Source organism: Echinops telfairi, unplaced genomic scaffold (assembly GCF_000313985.2).
Source record: "Echinops telfairi isolate 266 unplaced genomic scaffold, ASM31398v2 ScPeMD7_7469;HRSCAF=8507_0, whole genome shotgun sequence".
Taxonomy (NCBI): domain Eukaryota; kingdom Metazoa; phylum Chordata; class Mammalia; order Afrosoricida; family Tenrecidae; genus Echinops; species Echinops telfairi.
Window position 1 is genome coordinate 22,919,570 of NW_022111372.1, and position 18,111 is coordinate 22,937,680.

An 18,111-nucleotide genomic window follows, 5' to 3' on the forward strand; every position below is an offset into this window, starting at 1 on the left:
TACACATTATTTGATCTCCCTTTAGATCTACTTTAAAGTCATTTCAGTTTTTAATACTGTCTTCTTTCTCTTTGACAGAGGTTTTTCTGTAGTTAGTCTAGTAACTAATGTCGGGTTTTATTTCTGTTTGCTTCCTGTTGCATCTGAAATCCAGGAGAGGTAGATCTGCAGAGGCAGTAGCTGGACTGGCAACTGATCAGGGCATGGTGGGGAGAGTGGGGGAAATGGAGAGCTAACACTCTCAATAGGAGGATGAAGGGTTATGAAATTGATTGTGGTGATAAGTGCACAAATCTTACTATGACAGGATGATTAAATTTTATATATGAAGCATACGCCAATAAAACTATTAAAAACAACAAAAAAACATTCTGATTCCCCACTCCCAGGTGGACAAGCAACAGAAGCATGGGTGAAGGGAAACAACAGACGGTATAACACACGAAAATAAAAATAATTTATCAAGGGTTCACGAAGGTGGGAGAGCAAGGGGAAAAAAGAGTAGTTGATACCAGGGGCTCAATGAGAAAGAAAATGTTTTGTTAAGGATGATGGCAATATGACCAAATGTGCTAGATACAACTGATGTATGGATTGTTTTAAGAGCCGTAAAAGCCCGCAATAAAATTATATATTAAAAATAAAATCAGGGAAAACCCCCCCAAAACATTAGAATTCTTTTAGATAAGAATTACTTTATATTTTTAAGAACTGAATGATAGGTATAAAGCTGTACCTTTATGGATTTCTGGTTCACTTTATAGTTTCCTCGGCTCAGTTTCTGCAGGGCCCGATAAGCATCATGCCGATGAACCATGACAATATAGGCACAACCCCGGGGAGGAATCATCTGACCCAGAGACAATGAAAAAATTACAAAACATGACAAAGACAACAGTAAAAAGCAGTGAGATGGAACATAAGCAACCACTTCCAAAAACTGCATTCTCAAAACCCTTGGTCAGCTTCCTACAACCTGAGACTAATTTCATTTACTATAATAAAGAACACTGGCATCAAGTTTGATCTCAAATGTACTTATTAATGAACTCAGATCATTACCAAAGGCTTATTATGTAAAAACTACAAGAAAAATAACTTGGCTAATTAAGTTAATATCTTAACTTTAGCCACATCTATAAACCTGGACAAATTGCAACTTAGGTCTGAGGTTCTTAAACTCCTTAAAATGACATTAATCTCCTATTTCTACTGTCATTAAAGTATTTCATAAAATAACTCACATTAATTGACTCAATCGGACCAAACTCTTCCAAGAGACTGGCAACATCCTGCTGAGTTGTCCTTTTGTCCAGCTGTCCCACCCAGAGGGTAGTACTACAAACTTAAAATGAGAATCACAAATAAATTCACATTGACAATAAGCACCACTGTACCTTATGAGGGTTAAAAAAAAAAAAATCACCACACATTTAAATAACAAGTCCTAGAAACTTAAAGCCTTCTAGAAAAATTGAGGCTATACTTTTGAAAAGTAACCAGGATATGGAAAGGTTGGGAAAACGGTGGGACATGGGACCAACCATTGTGATTACTAATCGATTTAGTGCTTTTGTTTACTACTAGTGGACTTCAAAAGGTTCTTAGAAAAATGTAACTGAAAGGACCAAAAACATTTAATAAGACATAGTCTTTTCAACAAAGGACCAAAAACATGTAATGAGACAGTCTTTTCAACAAATGGTGCTGGCAAAATTGGATCTTAATAAAACAAGACCCATACCTTGGCCCCATGTACAAAAATGAATTCAAGATGGACCAAAGGCATAAATCCCAGAGTTATAAAGCTCATCAATGAGAAAGCACGGACAAATTTAAGGGCCCTAATGCAGGGCATTCACATACTATCAAATATAACAAAGAAAGTAAACACCAAATAGGGGGCATTCAAATGGCAAACAAACATGAAAAAGTGCTCACAATCACTAGCCATCCAGGAGATGCAAATGAAAACAAAGACATCACCTTACATCCATTACAGTCCAATTAAAACGAAACAAAAACACAGAAAAGAATAAATGCTGGGGAGGGTGCTGAGAATGGGAAAATACATATGCTGCTGGTAGGTCTGTAAACATGCACAGCTACTGTGAAAAGTGGTATGGCACTAACCTCAAACAACTGTGAATAACAATTCCATAGGGTTAGAAATACCTCTTCTGGGTATATAACCCAATAAAGAATAACACCAACTGACATAGACACTCCCTATGTTCCCTATGAAGAACTATGGAGTTCACCACAGCACTGTTCACAATAGCAAGAAGTTGGGGACAGTCCGAGTACCCAATAGTTAAAGAATGGATAAAGAAACTTTGGTATGTACACACAATGGAATACCATGAATCACTAACAAACAATGATGAAACCACAAAGCATTCCTGACATGGACAGAACTGGTGAACAATATGCTGAGTGAAGTCAGTCAATAAAAGGACACGGTCTCAGAGTCTATGAGACCATGACTATAGAGATAAAACCAAGACAAAGACCTGAAAACCAAAGGACACACTTTAGAGATTCATTCCCAAGGGAGGGAGAACAAAGGGGGAAAGGTGAACCAATGGACTAGAAGGTTGACAGGTATTGATTGGAGTGAAAGGGAGGATATAGATCCAAGAGGGAGAAGAAAAATCATGGGTGAGTAGAATAGAATGCAGGGAGTGGGGATGTTTGATGAGCACACTGTATTGTTCAATACAAAGTTCATGGTCTGAAAGGTAAACATACAACCCAACCTCATTCATAATTAAAATTCATTTTACACACACAAAAACCTGTATTAAAATAAAAATAAAGTCGGTGAAATATCCCCACAAAACTTTTTGAAGTCCTCATATATGTAATCGTCCCTTCTCCAATTCCTGGGTCCTTGAGATATTTTTTAATGCCAGAGTGAGGTTTTAGTCTTATTAGGAATTAATGACATACCAACAATATGTCGAGGATACCTTATTAAATTAATGTAACACATTGATGAACTTCAGGAGATAATAGAAACTAATGTAGTCTATAAATTTCAAATCGATAAAAAAGATATAATTCTGTCAAACAAGTAAAAAAAACCAAACAAACATTTCCACTGCACACAGAAGAGCTAATTAATGACTTTTATATTATACATATAAGATCCAAGATTGTACCACTAACTGGTTTGATTCACTCGCTACTGCTACTTCTCAGAACTAGTTTAATAAACAAAGACCAAGGATATGTACACTAATGCAAAAACAAGTGAGCTATGATTGAACACTATTTAGAATAAAAATTAATGTTGCCACAACATTTCATTTATAACTTTGCTAGCACTTATAACACATTTTAAACTCATGACACAAAATGTAACACAGGAAGTTTGTGGAAGGTTAGTTACCACTTGCAGTTTCCGGTTTGATTTGAGGGAGGCCCTTTTGTCGGCGCTCCCTCTCTTTTTCTCGATCTCGTCTTTCTTGGGACCGAGATCTCGGAGAGTGTCGCCGTCTATCCCTGGATCTGGATCGCGAACGCCGATGCCGAGATCTTCGCGTCCGAGAACTAGACCTAGAGCGCCTTCTCTTTGGTGATCTGGAAGTTTCACGGGAAGAGAGACGAAACAGTACGGGGAGAGGAAACAAAAATAGTTTCTTATATGTATTAATCTGAGTAAGAAAACATATCACCGAGTAATCAAATATTTGGATATATTTACTATAGCAAGGAATTGATTAAAGGTCTAGTTAGAAAGCACATACAGAACTCAAACCAGATAAATAAGGCTTTTCAGTTTTTCAAAGTACCTGTCATCTTCAGTTTCTTTGGTACAATACTGAGTCCTGTTACAGTACGCACAATGCAAGAAGCTAACTTTCATCACTGAAATACCTTCTACTGTGATCGATCTTAGTAAAAATGTTTTCAGCAGTAAAAAATACTCTAGAATGTAATCCAATCATAATTTATGACACGATCTTTCCACAGTTTTGTAGGTTGGAAAAGCTGTAGAGGAACTTTGGGTATGTAGTTCCTATAATTCTACATTGTATACACAGGTATTAGAGCAACTCAAAGGGCAAAAATGTGGGTAAGATGATCAGGTGACCGCAGGGTGACTCATCTGTTTGAATACCAGTCTACTGCACACATATGAACATAGCCATCAAATTGCCATTTTATTAATTGTCTGTAAATGTGAAATTAATCAAACACAATTTTAGCCTGTTTTCTTAGCCACACTCACACACCGCCATCGGGTTGATTCCAAATCATAGTGATGCAACAGGTCAGAGTACAATTGCTCCAAGGGGTTTCTGAGGCTTTAACTCCTTATGGAAGTAGAAAGCCTCATCTTTCTCCCAGGGAGTGGTTGGTGGGTTTTAAGTGCTGACCTTGCAGTTGCCAGCTCAATGAGTAACCTACGAGGCCACCAGGGGCTCCATGCCTAAACCCCAGAGGACTGGAAACCATTTCCTATAAATTACCTGGATGCTGACCTAGATCTTGATTTTCTGTTATCAGACATATGGCGCTTAACTTCTTGAATACAAGGTTGTTCTACTTCCATTTCCTTAAAAAAAAAAAAAGAAAGAAAAAGAAAAAAACACATGTAAACTATATAAGCAAGCAAAAAAGCAAACTCTAACAAGTGCTAAATTAGAAGTCTCTTACATCGAAGCAGTTTTCTTTAGTAAGGACCAAATTATCAATTTAGTAATAATTGGTTATCACTAAAAAGACTTATATGATTTACAAGATTAGTCTGGAGGTTTCTATTTCAATAAGCGATCTCAACAGTTAAGCAATCAACACGCATCACAAGTCTCATAGAACTCTACAGAAGTGGGTAGTAATGGGATGCCCACTTCCTAGATGGAAAACTTGGAGCATAGAGGATTAGGTACATGCTCAAAGTGCCATTCTTCAATTTAAAAACTGAAGATCACAAGCAAATAATATGTTTTTATATACACAAGGCAAAAAAGAGAATATTCCCGGCGTATAGTTTTACCTGCGGATGTGCCTTCTGCGTAAGCGGTTCGTTCTGAGCCTGAAAGGAAGCTGGGAAAGGCTGCTGCACTGGTGGCGTTGGGGGGATCACAGGCTGAGCCATGGGAGGGAAAGGAGGAGTAGGAAGAAGTCCAAATCCTGGCATCTGTCCATTAGGGGGAAGTGGAACCTTTCATTGTTAAACAAAGTATATGAACAACTTTTAAACGACAAGTCCCAAAAAGAATGCAAAAGTCTTTATGTAATACATAAAACGCCAATCACCTTGGACCAAAGAAAAACTGCACAGTAAGGATTTTGTGAGTTCACTACAGTAGCATGCAACACTGCTAAACAATACCTATAAGTACAATTTTTATCCAAAGAAGTTGGCTAAATATACAGGATAGACATAACTCATTTCAAAATTATGGATACAATTTGGTTGTTAGATTTGATTGTGCTTATATTTAAAACACCGTTATATTTATATCAAGAAACAATGTGACAGACTGAACTTTAAAAACAAGTAACCCCTTTGATGGGAAAAGTGGTAGTGACTTCTAGGTTCTGTGTTTTTACTTTCTTCAAGGGGAGTTTTCAACTAATGCAGGCACTTTTAGAATTTAAACTTCCATCACCATAATAATGCTGACTACACTACAACCTAACCCATTTCTAGATATGCAATTTAAACAGTATCATTTAAAGAATGACAAAGTTTTAATAACCATTAAACACGTGGGAAATAAGTTCACAGGTTTTCTCATAGTTAATTAAGTTTATGAAAATACTTCTCAAACCTCATCAGTAAGTCATTAACATCACCATCTTAGTTTCATATTACCAAATACACAGACTGAACACAATCCAGACAAGAAAATGAATATAACTATAGAGATTTTTATCAACTCGTTTTTTCTATTAAAGCTATAAAGTGTTATTTCCTAAACCTGTCGTGCAATGGAATAACTGAATAATTAAGAAAAAATTATGAATTTCTCTTGCAATTGGCTGCTGCTCTGGATTGGGGTCCAGGATGACCTCATTTGCTCCTTTAATTCCAATGCAGCTAAATTTAGAAAACTAATTTATAGGATTTGCTAAAAAACAAACAAACAAACAAACCAATGAACAAATCTCTACCCACTTCCTACAACTTTCCAGCATGTTATGTGGCTTTTATGTGAGATTCCTGAGTGATCAAAGGTGAAATGTAAAGACTGTGATGAAACAAATATTTTAAGGGAGAAATGTTTTGTCTATTCAAGAGGGAACTTGTGAAATGAACATCTTATCACAAAAATTGCAAATAAAAAAAAGGGGGGGCCCCCCAGTGATTGTGTTAATGCAGAATAGGACAAGAAGATTTAGTGTCACAAAACTGTTTTAAGGTTATTCTAGATGTGCAAGCCTACTTCATCTGCCAGTACTTTTCTGTGAGATAACGGGAAAGGTAGTACAATCAGAAAAATCTCTTAAGGATCTAATCCTAGTAGGACCACATAAGTGTCGGTTTACTTAGAATGCTCTCTAAACCATGCCATCACTCAACATCTTTCCCCAACATAGCTGTATAACAGACTGTTTTCCTAAAACAAACAAAAAAACCATTATCACTCTCTAAACTCTTAATTCATTCCCTCTACCAGAGTCAATTCCAATGCATAGCAACCTTACAGCACAGGGTAGATAGACCTGGACCTGTGGGTTTCTGAGACTGCAACTCTTTACGGGTATAGAGCCTTGTCTTTCTTCGTTCAATTAAAGTACCTATTATTACAATAAAGCTTCAATGGGATTTAGCACTTGTTTTAATATAGCACAAAGCTACTCCATTCAATGTATGCTCAACAGTATTTATTGGCATTTAAGATCTATGTAAGCAGTTCCAAAAAGGAAACTACTCATCTGTGAAGTGCACATGCGATAACAAACACATCCTGGGTTATTAAAACTCAGCTGAAGGAAAATCATCTGTACCTGATGGTGCGCTGGATCTTGTATCCCCATCATTCGGGGCTGAAATGGATCCATATTTTGATGTTGCGTATATGCTGGCGGTTGCATACCATCACCAGGAAATCCACTAAAATAAAATAAATTATCTTTTTAAACCAATTATAACACAGAAACACAAAGAACAGCATTCATGAGTAAACAACAGTCTGCATATTACTAAAGTGTAAATTGTCCAAATATTCATCAATATAATTAGCATTATCCAAACATATATCTGTTGGCTCACTCAATTGGGAGAAAACCTGAATCACTACCTCATTTTATAAAACAGTAACTACAAATGAACAGATTGTGTGGCAAAGTACCACGTTTTTCCAACAATGATCCACTGAGTGGTTAAAAGGAAGAAACGTACAATGGGGTCTGTGGAGGAGGAGAAGCTGTGGGGGCAGCAGCAGGGGGGGCAGCGGCAACAGCAGCAGGAGTAGGAGGCACAACAGGAGGCCCGGTGGCTGTGGTGGGAGCAGCAGTGGAGGCAGTAGTGGTAGGGATAGCAGTGTCTTCTTTCTTTGATTCTTCTACAGCTTCTGGCTCATCATCATAATCAAATCTGTCAAGCAGCTTCTGGAATAGGCATATCAATATTCTACTTTAATTTATTGAATAACAAAACTACAGATGGTTACCATCAATATATAATTTACCACATTCCTACAAACAACAGTCTATTGTTCCACATGCCCCTTGGGGTCACGATTCATAGCCATTGGCAATTTGACACAAATATAAAAGGCTCTAAAAATTCATGGAAAATGGAAATTGTCCACATACTTTCTGGAGTCTCCTTACAGTCTATTCAGTTTTCCCTCCTCAACTGTAAGTACAGTGTTTCATTTATTACTATTTTCTACATGCTTATCTCATAGTTAATTTAGCAACAGAAATATTTTACTAAAATATTCATTTTCCTAGACTAAAATGAATTTTGGAACTTTACATACACTGAAATGGGTATACATTTTGAGTCTGCTGTAAAAAGCACAAAGGGATTGTTTTATTCAGTTACTATAAATGTATACAGAAGAATATTCATATGCTGCTCCAGGTGAAAAAGAAATGTCTCAAGGAGAATGGCACCAGGCAGGGGCAGGAAGCCGGACCACCTGTGCATTAACTTCTTTCTTAAAAATCTAAGATTTTCTTAAAACTTACAAGTCTTTAAATACCATAGACTTCCATTAAAAAAGGAATTCTGTAAAGCAAGCATGATTGTTTGTAAGGGACCAAACAAACACAAACTCACTGCCATCAAGTCCACTCAGACTCAGCTGGGTGCCTGAGACTAAGTTTTATGGAAGTAGAAAGCCCTTCCTTTCTCCTGTGGAGTGGCTGGTAGATTTGAACAGCCATTTAAAAATAAGGTCACCATTATTCACAGAGAAAGACAATATCTTGAACACCTATTTTGTATTGGGAGATTACATAAAACATTTTATAGCACTCTGCAAGGTAGTTTCCACTTTTTACATATAAGGAAACTACGGCACATGTGACTATGAAACATAATCAAGCTTGTCCACCCATCAATGTAAGAAGAACGTGGATAACAGGTCTTTTGGATTTCTGGGCCCTCAGCCTTTCCCCTCCAATATGCAGCCCTTTTTCTCATGCTTTGTCTGTTCTGCTCATGGAGTTCAAACTCAAACTCGTAAACGGGTTTTGTGATTTTCTGCTAGGAATTCTGGTCCTACTTTACTAAACAACCAAATTCTTAATTAGGAAAGGCAGTCTTTTCTCTCTGAACAAGACTCACATAAGACTGAACTAAGTGTAAACAGTGTTTGGGGACAGTATTAACTTGTGTTTCTATTAAAATTTTCAGTCAGTGATAAAAGTTCTTATTATAACCGAGAGAAATAGTATTTTCTAAACAAACATCCACATTGGCCTTTTCACTTTCTGTTCTATACCAATGAGTTTATTTAATCCTCATGGTAACCATAAAATATAGGTACTATTATCATTATTTTATGGTGGGGTAAATAAACATCAAGGCAAAGCCAGTCAAGTAATGAGAGGCAACATGAAAACAAAAAAACTATGATCTTTGCAATTTGTCACAAATAGGCACATTCTTTAAAGATTTTAGGATGTAAACCCATTACTTAAAAAAAAGACACAATCAATTAAAAAATCAACCAGCGTCTTTAAAAAAGAACAACCTTTTTTTATGAAACTGAGGCTTGATGAAACAGCTACAATAACTCGTTCCCAACAACAAACTGAAAATAGATTTTTCTCACCAAAGGAAAAACAAAGAATTCCAGCTCCTAAACCCAACAAAACTGAGAAGCATTTGGCCTACTCAAGATAAAACACTGAAAGAATTAAACTCAAATTAAGAACATACGATGACCACCAGCTCGGCTGAACATTTCTGGTGACTAATTCATTAAGAAAATAAACAGGTATAAATTTAGAAAAGGGAAAGTAAAATTTGGAGGCTACCTAGAAAAATCTCTAAGTGTTAATTAGAAAACATGAGTTTAATATTGTAACCATTAACAAGATAAAATAAAAATGAAAATCATTAGTTTCCCTCTATGGCCCTGGCAGTGCAGTGTGTGATGTGCTAGGCTGCTAATGGTAAGGGCAGAAACCTACCAGCTGCTTTGCAGAGAAAGATGAGGCAGGCTGCTTCCATAAAGACTTCCAGTCTTGGAAATCCTATGGAGCAGTTCTGTTCTGTCCTAGAGGGTCAGAACTGACCCCATGGCAGGGGGTTTATAGCTTCTTCAACCAAATGAAAAGTATTATAAAACATTAAACAATAATGATTAAATATTTAAGATAAAAATAGCACAAGAGAAAAGTATAAGAGATATGTGAAGGATGAGATTTAAATAAATGGAGATTATGTGTAAGAAGCTACCAGTTCCTTCAAAGTTAACCCGTAAAATTCAAAGAAACCCCAAAATACATACTAAAGTTCATCTCAAAAAGTAAACCTATCAATATTCAAAGTTAGGAGAAAAATGGACGTTGGGGAACATCTCACAATATGTAGTGAGTGCATAAATGATGTGATTTATGATGCAGTAATAAAGATATTTACTAGTGGAAGATAAAAGTGTTCAGAAATAGACATAAAAACATTGATTAAGGGTGGAGAGGATTGATTAAGGGGAAGAGAGGGGGAACAGATTATAAGGATCTACATATAACTTCCTCCCTGGGGGACGGACAACAGAAAAGTGGGTGAAAGGAGACATTGGACAATATAAGGCATGACAAAATAATAATTTATAAATTATCAAGGCTTCATGAGGGAGGGGGGAGCAGGGAGAGGGGGAGCTGATGCCAGGGGCTTATGTGGAGAGCAAATGTTTTGAGAATGATGAGGGTAACGGATGTACCAATGAGCTTTATACAATTGATGTATGTATGGATTGTGGTAAGAGTTGTAAGAGCCCCCAATAAAATGATTAAAAACAAAACAAAAAAAACATTGATTAAACCCCAAACAGAAAACAAACAAAAATACCGAAACCTATTGTCACTGAGTTGATTCAGACTGAAAGAGATCATATAGGACAGATTAAAACTGCTCTATAAGGTTCCCAAGGCTGTAAACCTTTACAAAATCAAACTGCATATCCTTCTCACCTAGAGCCAACTGGTGGCTTCATACTACCAAATGTTGGGATAGTGCCAAGTGCTTTAACCACTGTGCCACCAGGGCTCCTATAACAAAATATAAAGATTTAACTATCTTTTCCATATTCTAAGTTAAAATCCAGATGAACTGAGGTGACAAAAATGAAAATAAAAACATTGAAGTACCAGAAAACATATAATTCTTTAAGAGCTATTTTCTCCTAAATTCAATTAAAGAGGACTAATTTGACTATACATGTTTACTGCTGTATTGCAAAATACTCCATATTTTTGAGCAAAAGACAACTTATGAGAAAAATTCAACAGCTTGTAATTTCTATTATGAAATCCATTCTATGAATTGCAAAATAGCAAAATGGGCAAAGACATTAAATTCACAAGAAATACTATACCAATTACAAAAGGGATGCAATTTCTCAATTAGGTAAAATTTTGCACCTAAGCGTGCTAAAACTAAGACAGTAATACAAAACACTACCCTCACCCACAATGACATAAGACTGCAGGTGAGATTAAAAAATTAGTAGACATTTTTGGTGGATAATTTGACAGTGCTGTCCTCTTTTTCTAAGGCTGAATACCACTGCCCTTGGAAAGAGAGAGAATTTATTAACGTAAACATACACATAGAAATGAGAGCTTTATTTTTCAGCCTGGCACAGCTAATTCAAAGAAACCTACCCTATAGAAAACCTACATAATGTGCATAATGTATAGATCATGCAAACTTCAGCCTTCATTGCAGTCATGAAAAATGCTAGATAAGCTCAATGTCTACCAACACGGGATGGATTCAAAATAGAATGTTTTTATACTACGTTTGCTATACAATGAGGCACACTTCTTTACGTACCAGTTTAAAAGGATGGCCGCAGTATAATCTTATTTGAAAAATAATTATATGGAAAATATACAGTAGATCCCACTTTTATTTAAGGGTGCTAGGTGCATGTGATAAGGTTTTCCAAAAAATTCTTGTAGGAATGCCCATGAAGAATGGATAGATGCCTTGTTGTGATGGGGAATTTTTTTTCTCAGTACAACTTTTCTGGCCTTTGTTTCACCAATAAAGTTTTTTAGTTTGTTTTTAAAAAATGTCTTCATAATATGTCCCCCTGGAACCTCTGTGTCCTTGAGAAAAATCAAGATTATCCCTTTGGAATTCATTGCAAAAAATCAATTCTCCGTAACATTCTGAGCTGATTGACCTCTCTACCTTGAATATAACTGACACAGCAGACCCGCTTGTATGTTTTTGTTCTAATTGGACCCTACTTTTGAAGGCATCCTCACAAGACTAAGCCAAATGCATGACTGACAGACGTCTTCTGTAACTATTCACTGGGTGCAGGGACATGTTCAAGCAGGTTGTTTGGAATATTTGGGCATGTGTGAACTGAAACTTTGCAAGCAATACATTTTGATTAACTAGGCAAGACATAAAATAGTAAAGAGTGCAGTTATTTGGTTTAAATTTCAATAGGAAACTCTGAGCTGTTCATGTTCAACACACCTGTATCCTTAGTGGCAGCCTCTTAACTATGTCTAAAGGAACCCTCAAAGCTCAACAGATCAGCTGGAAGACAATGAGCTTGCCCAAATTTACATATTAAGTATATAGGAAGCAAGGTGAATTTCTTTCTTTTCCTTTATTTCTGATCATTTTTTGGCAAGGAACATTTATTAAATCCATAACCAGAAAAACGGATCGATGTTTCAGTTGTAAGGGAGGAATTCCTCCAAACCACAAAACAATCAAATGAACAATCCACAGGCAAACTACAGAAGGCGTAACTTCCATCATCCAAAGTGAGTGAAATAAACAGTGGGGTGGGTTGTGTGAGATATGCGTACCTTGTCAAATGCAGTTTTTTGTTCAGGTGGGGGGAAAGCAGCTTTTTGTTCAGGTGGCTGTGTAGGAGCTGTCTTTAACTGAGCTGTGATAGCTTGAACCTGAGCCATCACAGCATTGTCAATGGCGGGAGATTGTGGTTTTGGAGGTTGCTGAAAAGTCTGAAGGATCTGCTGAAGCTTAAAGAATGATAAACCACACAACAAAGTATAATCATAGTATCAAAAGTTAACTTAATAAAAAACAAACAAAGAAAAATCCTTGCACGTGATTCAAAATGGCAATAGGTACAGAGTAAACCGGGGGGCGGGGGTGGTGGTCCACTTCTTACTAATGGTTAAATTTATTGTGAATGAAGAGATTAAAGATATAATGTATGTGTTAAAAGGTTAAAAATGTCTGCTGTAACCCCAGTGATATAAACTGCTGGTGACGGAGATGAGAAAGTATAAGGAATTGTGAATAAGGCCAATATAAGTTTTCCCGAAAAATGAAAAAAAATATCCCCAGTTCAAATAATTTTGGTGGGTGGGGTGCAGAATCAGACATGCTACAAATGTGAACAATAGTAGCAATTCTGAAGTTTTCTCTAAGAAGTGTTGCTGTTTCCAAGTCCCCTTGATTTTTCCCTCCAATTTCCTTTATTCTATGTGCCATTACCTCCCTAGTGAAAGCACAGTAAAGAAGTAGACCTATTTTCTCCTTTGAATGTTCTCATTAATTAGGAATGGAAAACTTCATTCATAGTGAAGTTCATACTGATGATAGTACCTAAATCCTGAACACAACCCAATCCTTGCGTAGGTAGGTAGTTTACCTGCTGCCCTTGAGTAGTCTGAAACAGTTGGGCCACAGCAGCAAACGCATCAGAGCTGGGCAACTGTGGCACAGCTGGTATGGAGTTAGTAGTGACTTGAGGGGGTTCAGAAGAAACTTTTACAGGAGGTGGAGGTGAACCTTTTAAAAAAAAGGAGGGGGCAGGGAACATTAGGTTTAAGAAAATTAGCTAATCTATGAATGTCTCCTCAATCCAATAAGCTTATTCACGAAAGTACAATCCCATTTAGTTTAGAATATTGTATATAATATCTAATTTAGATCATATTATAACCATATAGTATAATAAACTGTGGTACCAAAGAATTAAACACATATAATGCTATGTGGTACAGAATTTATATTTTAATAAGTCCAGAAGAGCACATTTTTATTAAAACAATGATGAAAAAATAAATCACAGCTTCCAAGCTGTAAAAAGTTTTATCCTTACGGAAAAATTCCAGCAATATAGACAAACTCAAAAGTTGTCATGTTAAAAAAAAGTTCTAATAGTACCTAGGTTCAAAGACAGACTTGACCCTACCTTCATTATTAGTAACATTTTCTGCTACTGGGGCGGCATTACTGGTTCCTGCTGCCATGTCCAAAAGAGGTTGAATAATTTCAATTTTAAATACTCCATTTTTTTGCCAAAGATTTAGTACTCGAACTATTTTACTCTGTAATGTGAGAAAACATAATATAATAAATACTAGTAGATATAATTTATTATGTCTTTTAAAGAGAAAAGTTCTCTAGGCTAACAATTCCATTATTAAGAAGGCATTTTCTAAACAAATGAAATAAAATCCATGATCAGAATTATAATCTGATTAAACCACTCTAATCAGTCTTTCTTTAGTGGTGTATCCTAACGGAACAGAGAAGTATGAATGTAAAAGAACGAACAGAGTAAATGATAAACATTTTAGATGTTTTCAATAATTTTCATTAGTTACAATGCAATCGTGACAAAAAAGATTTGTTATTCATTAATATAACTTATCTCCTACTCAAGGAGTTACCTTTCAAGTGTAGATTTGAACCACAACTGTGAGTCCCTTCCAAGAAAATAAGCATAGAATCTATTACACTCAAACTTATGTTATTTATTGTAAATGTTTCTAATATTTCACTATTCTACGTTTGCCGGTATATTTTCCTCATCTATCAGAATGAAGTTACTATCGTTAATGTTTTTTCTACCTTGTTCTGCTATATATATATTAAGCACTGCAGTCTGATTACTAATAATACCATTTATACCCTAACATCTCTGTGTGTGTCCTGAAAAATGCATCGACTATTGGTCCTTTCTTCCTGAAATAGGCAACAATCTGAGATGAGCTTTTTCTATTGTAAAATTTCTCTACGAAATGACCAGCTACAGAAAAATACTGGGTTGTTAAAGTTCATGACAAAGATATTGTTTATTACTACCTCCAACATCTAATATACCACAAACTTAAATAAGTAACAATAAACACAAATCCAATGAGATTTCAAATTTTAACTTAAAATTACTAAATATACCTTATCTTCAGATGGACAAAGGTATAAATATTGGAATGTAGCAGTTATGTTTTTTGAGAATCTTGGCCCAAAAACATCTTTGTCAGTTCCAAACTGATGACGAGACTGTCTCACAATTGAGTCAATTACATATAATCCTGGAACTTTGTATTCTGGTTTACACTGTGAAGATCAAGACATAAAAATCAATACAAGAAAACTAAAACCACGATCTGACATTTATATAACGTTTTGGAGATGCACACAAACTTTTCTATTATCTTCTAATTTTAATTTTCTACAATTTTTTGAAGTTTCCTTTTATTCATATATACAAAGAAATATAAATTTAGATAACAGGTATATATGAGGGAGTCCTGGTGGTGTAATGGGTTATGAGTTGGGCTACTAACCCCACAAAATCAGCAGTTTGAAACCATCAGCCATTTGGAGGAAGAAAGATGAAACTTTTTAACTCTTGCAAATAGTTAAGAGTCTCTGAAACCCACAGGGGTAGTTCTACTCTGTCCAACAGGGTTGCTCTGAGTCAGAATTGACCTGATGACAGGAAGTGAGTAAATCAGCAAAGTGGTCCAATTTCCCATAAAGTCTATGCAGAACCACCATTCGCTGGGTATCTTGGACTCTAAATATTTTATTCTCTTCTTATCCCTTTACCTCCCCACATACAATTTCTAAGAGTTAACAACAGTACTTTATAAATCTATTCAATATAGAGTAACTTCCAATTCATCCTGCTATCAAAAAGATCAAGTTATAACAGGTCCACTTTATCAAAAGACCTAAAACAAATGACTAAATATATGTGAACAAGGGGGGCTGAAGCAGAGCCCCAAAGCCCACCTGTAAACAATTGGCCATCTCCTCACAGAAGAGACACAAGGAAGGGATGAGCCAGCCAGGGTGCAGTATAGTGCTGATGAAATACAACATTCCTCTAGTTCTTTAATACCCACCACCCACTCCCCCATCATGACCCCAGTTCTACCTTACAAATCCGGGTAGACTGTAGCATGTACTCTGGGACAGATAAGAGTTTTCAACAAGATAAAACACCCAAGACAGTAATGGGAGTAGCAATACCATAACGGAAGGGGAAAGGGGGAGAATCACAAGGATCGACATATCTCCCTTTCCCCCAAGGGCAACAAACAACAGAAACGTGGGTGAAACAACAGAAAAACGTGGGACAAACAACAGAAACAGCGGATGGTCTAAGATATGAAAACAATAATTATTTATAATTTATCAAGGGTTCACAAGGGTGGAAGGGAGGGGAAAAGAGAGGAGCTGATATCAAGGGCTCAAGTAGAACAAAAATATTTTGGAAATGATCTTGGCAACTGTATGGATTTTTTAATCATTTTATTGGGGGCTCATACAACTCTTAATTAATCACAATCCGTACATACATCAACTGTATAAAGCACATCTGTATATTCCTTACCCGCACGATTCGCAAAACATTTGCCATCCACTTGAGCCCCTGGTATCAGCTCGTTTTTTCCCCTCCTTCCCCACCACCTCCTCCCTCATGAACCCTTGATAATTTATAAATTATCATTTTGTCATGTCTTACACTGTCCAACGCCTCCCTTCACCCACTTTTCTGTTGTCCATCCCCCAGGGAGGAGGTTATATGTAGATCCTTATAATCACTTCCCCTTCTCTACCCCACCCTCCCTCCACCCACCCAGTATCGCCACTCTCACCACTGGTGCTGAAGAGATCATCAGTCCTGGATTCCCTGCGTTTCCAGTTCCTATCTGTACCAGTGTACATCCTCTGGTCTAGCCAGATTTGTAAGGTAGAATTGGGATCACGATAGTTAGGGGGGAAGGGGGAGGAGGAGAGGAAGCATTAAGGAACTAGAGGAAAGTTGTATGTTTCATCGTTGCTACAGTGCATCCTGACTGGCTCATCTCCTCCCTGTGACCCTTCCATAAGGGGATGTCCAATTGCCTACACATGGGCTTTGGGTCTCTACTCCGTCACAATATGATTTTTTGTTCTTTGATGCCTGATAGCTCATCCCTTCGACATCTTGTGATCACACAGGCTGGTGTGCTTCTTCCATGTGGGTTTTGTTGCTTCTGAGCTAGATGGCCGCTTGTTCACCTTCAAGTCTTTAAGACCCTAGACGCTATATAAGATGGCTGGGCTCCATCAGCTTTCTTCACATTTGCTTATGCACCCACTTTGTCTTCAGCAATTTTGTGTAGGGAAGGTGAGCATCATGGAATGCTAGTTTAATAAAACAAAGTATTCTTGCAATGGGGGAGTACTTGAGTGGAGGTCCGAAGTCCATCTGCTTCCTTAACACTAAACCTATAAATATATGCACATAAATCTATTTCCCCATCCACATATGTAAATGTATTTACATATGTACATGTCTTTATTTAGACCTCTATAAATGCCCTTTGCCTCCTAGGTCTTTCCTCTATTTCCTTTGACTTTTCTCTTGTCCCACTATCATGCTCAGCCTTCATTTGGGTTACAGTAATTCCTCTCGATTACATTACTGTATGGATTGTTTTAAGAGCTACAAGAATCCCCAATAAAATGATTTTTAAAAAACCCAAAACATGTCCACTTTAATTCTATTCAGGAAGCACAGTACCCGAGAATCAAAACTAAAAGGAGGTCATTTTTTTTTTTTTTTTTTAGAATAAACACCTTTAATACATGTGCTAGGATGGGAAGATTTATTTGCCTTTTGGAGCTTTGATCTTCCTCAAATAAAACTCCAGCTCCTTCCCCTCTAGCACATAGCCATCAAAATTGAACAAAAAACAACAAACAAAGCAGGACTCATTTTAAAATCTTTGATTTACAATTCAGAAGAGTCGAAAACAGTTGCACAAATCAGATTATGAAGTCACTAAAATTGAACAAAAAACCTCCACTGAATTGGTATATTTTTACTGTGTATAATCCTAACAAAATATAATTTAGAAAGATAGTAGCAGCAACAAACCACCTTTGATCCAACAATTCCACACCTATAAATATATCCTAAAGATGCATTTATTTTGTCCACTCACAATTGTAGCCAATGAAGTACTGTTTATTAAATGAAAACAAGAACAAAACCAGAAATATCTAAACATCCAATTGGCTGAATGAATCATGTTAATAGTCATGCAATGGAATATTTTACAAAAACTTATGGATAAATTCATTGGAAAAAGTGGGGATGCCCCAAGTTTTAGGAACATATCCAACCGAAAACTCAAAGTCATCTAATCAATTTAGACTCAAAGAGGTCCTATAGGGCAGAG

General features: G+C 36.5%; 1 protein-coding gene across 4 annotated transcripts in view; it reads right to left on the bottom strand.

Annotated features, from left to right (window-relative positions):
• Positions 1–18,111, bottom strand: part of SCAF4 (SR-related CTD associated factor 4) — a 63,680-nt gene that overhangs the window by 21,224 nt on the left and 24,345 nt on the right. For 2 of the 4 annotated variants that reach the window (XM_004711322.3, XM_045284579.1), the window contains exons 4-14: positions 14,828–14,989; positions 13,839–13,974; positions 13,293–13,432; positions 12,478–12,654; positions 7,361–7,569; positions 6,967–7,072; positions 5,006–5,173; positions 4,479–4,564; positions 3,395–3,585; positions 1,245–1,345; positions 737–850 (exon numbers count right to left, since the gene is read on the bottom strand). In XM_004711322.3, coding sequence (XP_004711379.1) covers positions 737–850; positions 1,245–1,345; positions 3,395–3,585; positions 4,479–4,564; positions 5,006–5,173; positions 6,967–7,072; positions 7,361–7,569; positions 12,478–12,654; positions 13,293–13,432; positions 13,839–13,974; positions 14,828–14,989 — 1,590 coding nt within the window. The remainder of the gene's footprint in view (positions 1–736; positions 851–1,244; positions 1,346–3,394; positions 3,586–4,478; positions 4,565–5,005; positions 5,174–6,966; positions 7,073–7,360; positions 7,570–12,477; positions 12,655–13,292; positions 13,433–13,838; positions 13,975–14,827; positions 14,990–18,111) is intronic. The other 2 variants (XM_045284578.1, XM_045284580.1) reach the window with 2 other exon arrangements.